This window comes from Hipposideros armiger, unplaced genomic scaffold (genome assembly GCF_001890085.2).
Source record: "Hipposideros armiger isolate ML-2016 unplaced genomic scaffold, ASM189008v1 scaffold_31, whole genome shotgun sequence".
NCBI classification, from domain to species: domain Eukaryota; kingdom Metazoa; phylum Chordata; class Mammalia; order Chiroptera; family Hipposideridae; genus Hipposideros; species Hipposideros armiger.
In genome coordinates, this window is record NW_017731381.1 from 2,054,110 (window position 1) to 2,064,965 (window position 10,856).

Sequence of the window (10,856 nt, forward strand, 5' to 3'; positions counted from 1 at the left end):
CGGTACCGAACCTCAGCATTTATTGGAACATTGAGAAGCAGGGTCAGTGTCAACAGGTGGAGTGTATTTCCCTGCCCCTTGATTCTGAGTATGTTGTGCAACCAGCTTTTGTCCAATGGGATGTCGCAGACGTGACTCAAAACGACTTACAGGGTTGGACTTTCTCTCTCATGCTCCTGCTATCACCATGAGAAGCGTTTACCTAGGCTAGCTTGCTGGCCCAGGACGAGAGTGAGAGCTGCATTAGCCAAGGCGTCCCAGGAAAGCCTGACCTACAGGGGAGTCCTTAGCCGGCCCATGAGCAGCCCAACTGAGATGCGCTGAGCTCAGCCTGGATCGGCCAAGCCCCAGCTGACCTCCATAAGGGACTGTTGTTTCAAGTCACTGAGCTTTGGGGTGGCATATTACGCGGCAATAGCTAGCTGACGTGTCCAGGCAGCTTGTCAATATGCAGATCCTGAAATTGTGATTCTGTAGGGGCTTTCAAATGTGCGTATTTGACAGACTTCCCGAGTGATTCGGATGCCGGTGCTCTGTGGACCACACTTGAGGAAAACTGTTTTAGACTCTACCCTTTTACTAGTGCAAGGTGCAATCACGGAAACCCCCTTAATGTGTAGGAACGTCAACTTTCTCATTTGCTAAGAAGGGATAATACACATTTCCTGGGTCTTAGATGTGAGGATTAAATGAACATAAAGAGACCTGTAGGTTTTTCTCATCCTTCTTCAACTTGTACCCACCTCACCGCCACCCCACCCCAGAAAGACACCAGTGCAAATATCTTAGGAAAACATGAATCTCAGGGTCACAGCTTTATTGTAGAGACTTTCGACACAGCCATATTACAAACATTGTCAGGGAACATTTACAAGAATAAATAAGATGGACTTGCGGGTGTAAAAAGATTACACTTCACTGTAATGTACAGTCAAAAAATAGATCTGATATTCATTGACCTGACATTATTTACCTTCTGCTTTCTTAAGCTAGAATTGGAAAGGAAAAAAAAAAAAAAAAAGAACATTGACAGCACAGTGCTGGCTTTTGTAAAAAGTTGATTTATTTTGTTTTCTCTTCTTGTACGTGCTTTATCTATCAAACACCCAAACTGTACAAGTGCAGGCCATTGGGGTTCACGAGGAAGCTGCGAACAGTGTGGAGACTTGGGTCTCATGCAATGTCATATGCCCCGTGGATGTGACAATATCAGTTTCCGGGGAGTTGAGTGGGAACCCCGTGATGGCCCTAGAGGGCTATGATGGTGTCCAGTAACCAAGGCAATGGTAGAAGCCCCGAGCCTTTGCTTCTCATTGGGTAGTAGGATGTAGGGTGAAAAGAGAAGGTAGAAAAGTGCTTTTGAGTCTGATCTCTAATGTGGGTTAGCCTGGATTCACCTGGGCTAGCACCAGGATCCACCTGGCAATGGAATGGATAATGGTGGGAATGATGACAATCATGTGTCAAGTGTCACTGTGCTTTTGCTGTGCAATCTGCTCCAACAGGCCTCGAGTGGGGAGTGGGGGTAGAATTAACCTCTGGAAATGATGTTTATGGCAAGCAGAGCCCTGCTCTGGTTCTGCTTGGACCTTTCCTGGCTCTGGCTGTCACCAACGGCCAGTGGTCTGAATTACGCCTGGTCTAATCAGAGATCTTGGCGGGCATCGGCTTTATGGAAAAGCAGCTGTTCTCTCTGGGCTGTTTGGTGAGAACCAGCCAGAATGAGCCCCCAATGTAGCCAGAGCAGCATGGCCTGTGTGGTGGGGAGATTGGGCAGGAGAACCGGGGGCTCCAACCTACATAAACCAAGTACAACCTGCTTGTGCTCTGTGCTCTGCAGGAGCACGGGAGTCCAAACACCATCCCAGCCCCAAAAGCTCTCCCCCACCTAGCGTGGAAGGAACCTAAAGGCCATCTCAGCAGTGCTCCTGCTTCCATTTAAAGAGATGTCTGGCTTTTGCTGGACCGCTGCTGAGATGGGCAGCAAACTCTTCCTTCATTAAGCTATTAAGTTTCATCCATTGGTCCTAGTTCTACTCATCGGAGAAACCTGGGACCAGAAAACTGTGCTTGCATTTGTCTAAGAATGTGCAGACCTGTGGAGGGTGTGGGCACTAGTGTTTTGTCCGACCCTTCAGAAGACTGATTTGAGCTGGGATGACACCACTTTGCCCTCCGAGCCTCTAGACTGCCCTGGGGCTTTGGCCCAAGGAACATCTTATATCATTTCTTCCATGGGAGAGAGAGGGGCATGGCGGCACTGAGAGTTTTTTGGATCATCACATAAGAGGCCCACTGTCTGTATTCACAAGCCCAAAGGCACTGCAGTGTGTGTACAGGGACTCAGTTTTGCAATTTTGGCAGGTTACTTCACATTCCCCTACCTCCCCCAAATAGAGGAGACCCACTCACCGAGGAACCATGAGTTCCACTAATTACGCTGAGCTCCAGGCTTTAATTCCAATGCCTTCCTGTCCAACACTCTAAGGCCCCCAGACCCTCACTCTCTGAACATCCCAGCCAAAGGTTCAAATCCCGCCATTCATAGCAGCTCTCAGATCCAGAAGGAGGTTCCACGGTAACCAAGCCCCAACAGCGCTTCCCTTGGACCCTCTGCTGTGCTGAGTCCTCCCACACCCCTTGTATCAGCCCCAATGGACTTCCCCCAACCTCATAGATAACTAGGATGCAAGGCCTGGGGTCTACTGTTATGGGTGCTGACGCCTCTTCTAGCGGCCCTAACACTCGTGGGTGGATTTCAGGGGGTGAATGTGATCCTTTTGATGACCTTCTCCTGCCTCTTCTGGAAGTAGGCAGGATGCATCCAAGAGATAGTGTTGGTTTCTACAAGACACTTGTATAGCCAGTGCCATGCAAAAGCCTCTCTCTCGTTACCAATAAAGCAGAGGAGAGTTTGCTCATGAGCACAAACACGGCTTAGACTTCTCTGCTGTGCTTCTCAGGATCATGTCCATGACCCTGAAATATGTGTCAGAGGAAACTGGAGCCCTCCATCCTCTGCCACTGACTCCTCTCTCTGCTGTTCAGTGAGTATATGATCTCAAAGGCAGGTCTCTGGTAGGGGAAGCCAAGGGCTTGTGTTTTACCACTTCCAGTTCTGTAAACATGGCAAACCTCCAACATGGAACCATTGCATGGGAATTAGGAGAAAGGCTGAGTCTCAGCTGGTCTCCTTTAGCTGGATTCACTTTTCCTATTTCCCTGTTTGATTTGGCTGTGATTTGGAGCTGGCATCATTGGCTGAGAAGGAACTCAGACTAGTTGGATGATGGGGGAAGCCGTCAGGGTTTTGAGATGAAGTGGCCATCTGGGTGACTCATGTCTCATCTCCTGACCGCCCTGCAGCTTGGGTTGACTATTTGTTCCCAGGGAGCTTGGCCCAACACGATGTGTTGGCTTTATGGTTTAGGGTGAGCATCCTGCTCACCTTACCCTTGGGTTCACCCACGGTTTCCATGGCATTTCTCCTGACTCAGCTTGGTGCTGATGGCTTGTCTGTCCAACCCAGGAGAGATTAGATGCAGGCTAAGGGAGGGTGGCTTTCTTCATTCTTTTCTAAGGCCATGAGGTACAGGAGAATTATCAGTCTCCTTCAGTGTCCCTGGATCTGGGTTGGGCAGTTACTCCTGCAGAGATGACGTAAGTGCCCGGTGTTCCTTCCTGGTCCTCACTTCTGCTGTCTGCAGGCGCCTTGCTAGGCTGACACCTCAATGCACACAACAGGTATTCACACCGGAGCTGAGCAAATGTGGGTCCTGGCGAGGACACACAGCAGGGGCTAGCTTAGCCACAGGGAACAGGTGACGAATTAATATGATTTTTGGTCAGAGGGAAAATGATAACCTTTGCTCTAAGACGCTGAGACTTATTGTAAAGTCACATCCTTGCTCCAATTGGATCTGGCCAGTCCCTCCCCATCCCCTGTCCTGCTGTGTCATAGAAGCAACCACTGTGCCCCGTTCGTTCATATACATCCTTGGTTCTGAGAATTCCTTTTGGGTCCCAGCGTTTTGGCCTTGTTTTCCTGTTTCCCTGCCCAAAGCTTTCCAGCTCTACCTCTTCTACCTGGCCGAGGCTCCTCTTTTCACATCTTTTCCCATTAACTGGTTGGCCCAACATTCTATAGCCAAGGAATGGCTGGGCTGGGAATAGAACTGAAGACTGGGCTCTTTCCATGACAGCCCCATGACTCAGCAACAGAGGAGCTGTACCGTAGTAACCTGTACTTCCTGGAAGCACCCCCTCCAGGGCCCTGCATGTTTTAGGAACCCAGTAAGTATGCGTAGTTGAAGGCACGTGAGGAGCCTTCCAGACCACAGCCCCTCTTAGGAAGTGTGTCCTTAGATGTGCGCATCTTAGCAACCACGAGACTCCCCCCCGGACAAAGGGCACCAGCTTCTAATAGGCGCAGCGTTCAGGAATCTGCTGAGCAAGGCCGTGTCTGTCTTCTTTCCCTTTTGGGTTTTATGGGTTTAGTCTTTGCTACACCAGGTGGGCCTGTCCTCATCATTCTAGTATATGTCAACGGTTTCCTTCCAGAATCCATCTGGAGGAGACCCGAGTGGAGATCAACCTGTGAACGGTGAGGTCAGGGCACAGGGCACCCCCCTCACAGCAAAGGACCTGCCTAGAGGGAGTGAGCTGGACTTGAACTTGAGTCTGGAGCTGGCCGCAGGCGGAAGCAGATGGTTCAGGCACTGTGCCTCTCAGACTCACCCTTCCCTGGGGTCCATCATAGCTAGTTGAGGGGATCAAAGACACATGAGGGACAGGGTACGTGTGGTTAAACATATTTATACTGTCATATTAAAAGAAATCAGGCTAAATTAGAGTGGAATGCAAATATTGCATGATTGTTCAAGGAAAACATGAAACTGTGAGGGAATTTCAAGCTTACTGTTGTCTGCTTGGGGCTTTACAAGAGCCCCTGGTTTACTCGAGCTTTTGCTGTTATGGGCAATCCTGTGGGAAAATCTGAGACACAATGGTGGAAAAACGTTGTCTTCGACGTAAAAAGAACCAGTTTAAATCCTGGCTCCCTCCTCACTAGCTGTGGAACTGTGGACAAATAAGTGATTTCTCTCCCTTGAATCTCGGTTTACTCATCTGTCAAATGGTGACAATCACAAACACGTTTTAGGAATATTGAGCATTCAGCGAGCTCACGTGTTAGAGTCCCCAGGCCAGTCTGCTGGCCCCATGTGAGAGCTCGGATCTGGCAGCCCATTGCTCAGGCCACACCCAGAGAGAGGGCGGCCCAAAAGAGCAAGCTGACCCCTCTGTTCCCATGAAGGGAGGCATGTGCTCGCCATCTAGAGAGTCAGGGGGCCCCTGGGGGAACCAGGATCTTCACACCAGAAAAAGTGAGCGGACCCAATGTTGGGTACAGCTGAGATGTATCCTGAAGCTATTAGGCCATAAGCATACGCAGGTGGGGACGGTTCCTGGCTTCTCATTAATTCCTTGCGTTTTCTCCAAACAGGGTCTCTAACTGGGAGGTGAGAACTGTAAGGCTCTATACTAAGTGGGAGCACCCCCTTTGGCACCCCAGAGACCAGAGGCTAGCCCCTGTTGTGGACACTCAGCATTAAATGCACCTTTTCCTCTGCATAGCGCAAGGTGAGCCCCCCTGTAAGTGGGGAAGGGTGGGGAAATCCCTTGGGGCAGCGGGTATTTGCTCAGCTTTCCAAGGGAAGGGGCCAAGTCCAAATTCTTGGGCACCAGTGCCCCATCTCATCCAAGTCCTGCCACACCCTTGCCCTGTGGGATCTTGGGAAAGGCATCCCCATCGCTAAGCCTCAGCTGCTTCCTGTGTACATTGGCCTAAGGCCTATTCACTGCCCTGCCTTCTGGGCAGGTGGTTGGGTTGTGTGGAAATGAGGGGACGAGCCAGGTGAACCATCCCCGGCCTTTGGGTTACCATAGCCCGAGTTTTTTATAATTTTCCTTCTCCCTGAAGTCACATTTTCAATTCCTACCATTCGAAATGATAGCCACGACTGCCATTTTTTTATCGGCCAGTGATTTTACCCGTTCCTAAGCAGAACAGATCCTAGGATTTGTGTTAGGGAGCCCCGCCCCTGCCCCCTCTGGTTCTGTACGAATGAACCAAGATCTGAGAAGAGAGCATCTAACAGGATGACTTGCTATGCTGCAGGCTCTTTGAAGGCTCGGGGGAGGCCGGCTGGAGCAGTGGGCTGGAGCTGGGGACGTAGGCAGGACCAGTGGGGACTGGAGCCTGGGAACCTGCTCAAGCCCACCCGGGGAGGGGCCCATGAAAGAAGAGGGAGTTTGTCGAGGGGCTCCTTTGCCTTCCTTTGCTTTGAGATGCTTCCTTTTGAACCTCCCAAATGACAGCCCTTCCTTGCTCGAGTCGGGTCCCTGGACTTTCCAGACAGTCTCAGAGCCCGGGCCAGCAGGAGCAGCTCCTGGGGGCTCCTTTTGTGTCCCCTCCTTGTGGGCTCTGGGTTGGTCACCCTGCTCCGTGGTAGAGCAGAGACCTGGTTTCTCACAGAAGTACAGTCTCATCATCCACTGCATATTTTGTTCCAGCAACAAAATAATGAGCAGACAGACAAATAGATGTGATATTAAAGTACACGCGTAAGGGAATGTTTTCACAGTGTGTGATGAAAGGAAAAGAGGCAGCCCTCCGGCCCCAGAGGGAGCCTTCTCCGACACTGAGCTGAGCACAACACTCAGAAGCTCCTGGTGGCCCGGGGCCAAGTCTGTATTCTTGGCCGGGCACTCATCACCCTCACCCTGGCTCGCCTCCTGCCCTTTTCCTGCCACGCTATGCTCTAGGTGGGCTGATGTCCCACCATACTGCCCCCCGCCCCAAGGATTTTCCATACCTCTGCCACTGCACATGCTGATCCCTTGGCCTGAATTTCCTTTTCTTCCTTATTCTGTCTGTTGCCAGCCAGCTGGGATGTATGTCACCTCCTCCAGGAAGCCCTAGGCGGTCTCTCTTACTCCTAGGCTCCTAGAACACTTGTGCACTGTATGGGGTTCAGTCCCCCCTCCACACACACGCAGTGAGCTCTGGAGGGAGAACACGGTGGCTTATTGAATTCTGTGCTCTCCGTGCCCTATCTAGGGCTTGACCAGCCTCCAAGAAGGAGCTGCCTATCCCAGGCCACCCCGAGGCTGTCAGATACTGTGCCCAACCACCTTCTGGAGACTAGCGAAGAGAGAGCGGCCCTGCCTGGCAGACCTCTGAGCCTGAGGGAACAGGGAATTGTTCTCACTGGCTAAGAACTTAGATGAGACTAGCTTTCCTAGGGAGCTGAGAATGAGGCACTAAAATATATCTGAAACTCTGGGCATCCCAGAAGAACTGACATCAGAAAGGAAGAATTACATTTCTGTTTGTGAAGCTCTCTGCTCAGAAGTCCCTGGCCTTATTTTCCCCTCCATCAGATAATTGCTTGGCTGAGAGAGGATGAAGGAAACAAGGAAAATAAGTGTCATCGCCATTACTCGCCTTTTTGGGGACCCACCATTTCACCACTCAGGAGGATGCCTCCGTTTCCTCAGTTGGCACACGGAGGTGATGAAAGGTTAACAGCTCACCCTTGGGGCTTGTAAGATGGTGTGTGTGTCACGTGGAATGTGCCACACCTGGTAACAAATGTTGGTTCCCTGTCATGGACTCACCCAGACTTTGGGCAAGACCCAATTTTCCCAGGTGTGATGCTCGTGGCCTGTTTTAAACCGAAGCACAAGTGGGTCCATGGTGGCCTTTTTCAAGATGGCAGCTGCATTTCTCTAGGACTTTGAATGTGGAGAGTCAAGATTATGCTCAATGCTGGTGCCCCAGAAACCAAAGGGACCATCTTCAGACTAGCCCGTCTCTCCCTTGCTCAGTGGCTGTGCTGTCCCAGGGTGGGACCTTTTAAGGATCTTTTCAGGAAAGATTACAGGCCCGAGAGGATTTGTCTTATAGCTACATCCAAACTTCCTCCCTTCCCTGCATTTCTTTTTTTTGACATAGGAGACTAAGATTTTACACTGCTCCCTTCCCCTAAAAAATGTTTCTTTTAATATATACTTTGGAAAATAATTAAATCTTTTCCTGTGCATCCCTCGCAAAGGAGCCGCCACCCAAGGGACACAGAATCAGTGAGAGCTCTGCCTCTGAGGGGGCGGCGGTCCCTTTTCACAAAGACAAGGAAGAACAGCCAATTCCCTACAGTTCCACCCCCTCCCACGGACCACAAAAAAAACGCAAAGAAAACCTTTATCCAAGCGCGCTGTAGACACAGCAGGCTGGCCAGTGAATGACAGAAGACCAAGGGCCAGGCTGGGGGAGGGGTGCAGAATGGTCATGGGCCAAGCCCCATGCAGGCCGGGTGGCAGGATGGGGGCCACTGCTGAGGTCTCCGGAGCATCCTCAGGTCACATGATCCAGGTGTCTGGTGCTAAAAGTCACTGCAGGGGGCAGCAGAGCAGGGACCCCAAGAACCCAATCATTTCCACGATAGCTGGAGAAGGAGAAGATACCCGCCCCCCTCCCCCCGACTTGCAAGGAGCAGTAGAGGAGGTGCTGCCAAGCCAGCCACTCCCAGCACCTGCACGATTGGCTCGCCATGAGGTTCACACAGTTGAACAGAGCAAAAGCAAGAGTTCGGGGAACCGAGAAATCCGGGGCCTTGTTATGGGTACACTGCTGCGTGGGCCCGTGGCTGTGGCTGCTCGGGTGTGGAAGGGAGGCCAGGGCCTTTCGGAGCTGCAGCTCTCATAGGTACAGGGGACCCCTCGGAAGGTGTAGAGCCCACTGTGGAACACGGGACCACCAGTCTTCTCCTTGGAGTTGGGCAGGGTGCCGCGTCAGCCCAAGCCCAGTCACTGCCATCCACAGAAAGCGGGCTTGGCTGCACAGCCTCTGGATGCCGGCAGGTTCCCCATCCCATCAGGCTAAAAGGAGCTTAAATATTCCAGGGCCACCTCGTATACAAATTTATACTGTTCCTGCGAGGAGGAGAGGCAGGAGGGAGAAGGGGAGACAAGACAGAAACCAAAAGGAAACGGAAAATGCATTTCGTTTAGAGACAGAGATTTTTGGAGAACACTGTATCCACATCTGTGCTAACCGTTCGTTAACTGAGAACTATCCATGCAGATGGCGACTCAGTAGGTCTGGGTGGGGCTCCAGGCTCTGCCTTTGTACCTAGCTCCCACGTGATGCTGGGGCTGCTGGTCCATGGACCTGAGTTTGAGTAGGACCATGCTTAGAGTAGCTTTAAAGACTGGTGTGCAAATTTCCAGTGCATGGCCTGTCTCCATCATTGCAGTGGGTCTTAGGTCTTATCCTATCCCCTGGGGCTCTGCCTGCCCCATCTCTTTGTGTCCTAGACCAATAGTGTCCTAGACCAATACTTGATACTGCAAACATAGATTATAATAGGACTGGACTGAATTGAAAACATAGTTCACACTCCACTCATCCAGAACTGTGATGTGATCCTTTCCTAAAGAATGGGCAGGGAGTAAAACGAAGTGGGGCTGAAACACATACCGGGATAGACAGTTGGACTGGCGTGCAGGAAAGAGAAGTTGGCGAGGTTGGGAGCGAGGAAAGCAGAGCAGAGAGCAGTGTGTGCAAAGCGGGTAGACTGCAGGCACTCACTAAGCGCCCAGTCGTTGAGTGTGTCTACTATTTGGCGCTGTGTTCTTCAGGTCCAGGGAGCTAGGGCCACCCCCGGGCTGTTGGAGAAGAGTTCTTGGGACACTCACCAGGGTCTCCACCATGTTGGACTTGTTGTTACGCAGCGTTTTCACGATGTGGAACACGTCAATGATATTTTGCTGCTGGATCATCTCACACACGCTGCAGATGGCACAGAAGGTTCCGCTGCGGCCTCCCCCATTTCTAAACACAGAGTAAAGGGGTGAGCCAGATTCCTGGGTACCCCGTCCCCCCCACCCCAGACCCCTGCTGATCCTAAAGCCACATCAGCAGTGGTGGGCCGGCAAATGCAAGGAAAGGCAATGGCGAAAGCCTGAGCCTCAGCCATGAGTTAACGGTTTGAGGCCCATCTGTGTCATTGCCATGAACCGGCTCTAACCTTGGGTAAGTCACTTTCTGCGCCTGAGCCCTAAGTTTCTCATTCACATAATGGAGGAGGGGCTGGGCTAGATGACCTCTGAGAGTTCAATTAGCTTGATGTGTCCTTGGTTCCATGAGCTTGCTATAGTCATTCTTGGCGACAGACCCAAACCTCTAGGCCAGAAAGATAGGGTGTCTTTGTTCATGGGGTGTCTCCATCCTTGTCCAGAAAGGATGCTCTGGGACCACCTACACATCCAGTGAAGACAGTGGAAGTTTGCGTGTGCTTTCCCTCCCAGTTTTTCCCGTCCACTAAGGATGGCAATACCAGAGATATCTCTGCTAGCCTGGGGCCAGCGAGCCTGGGGTTCAGGGGCGGAGGCTGGGGTGGGTCTGAGATGCTGTATCCTGAAGTGACGAGCCTCTGTGTGTACACCCTGTGGTAAGTAAGACCCTCCAGGCCTGCAGAGTAGCGATCCAGGGCTCTTGGCAGAGTCATCGCTCTATCACTCCTTTCCTTCTGATGCATAAGTCATCTTCATAGAAACACCCTCCAACTCTTTACAGGAAGTCCCTTTAGGAAGCTGCCTGATTCAGAGCTCCCGGGCGTGTTGCCAAGAGCAACTAATGATTTCATGTAATGGTCTGTGTCTAAAGAACATCTGGACGGAAACGAAGGCCCTCGTCAGCCTGCCAGATGTTTTATCTACAGGACATCCAGCGACCAGATGTTTCAAGTACAGACAGTTGCTTCCACTCACTGGCCAGTGCCTGCATTTCAGTG

General features: G+C 51.4%; 1 protein-coding gene across 1 annotated transcript in view; it reads right to left on the reverse strand.

Annotated features, from left to right (window-relative positions):
- Positions 1-800: 800 nt before the first annotated feature.
- Positions 801-10,856, reverse strand: part of PTPRT (protein tyrosine phosphatase receptor type T) — a 1,070,914-nt gene continuing 1,060,858 nt past the window's right edge. The window contains exons 30-31 of the mRNA XM_019636904.1: positions 9,760-9,895; positions 801-8,994 (exon numbers count right to left, since the gene is read on the reverse strand). Of these exons, the coding sequence (XP_019492449.1) occupies positions 8,941-8,994; positions 9,760-9,895 (190 nt within the window). The 3' untranslated portion in view covers positions 801-8,940. The remainder of the gene's footprint in view (positions 8,995-9,759; positions 9,896-10,856) is intronic.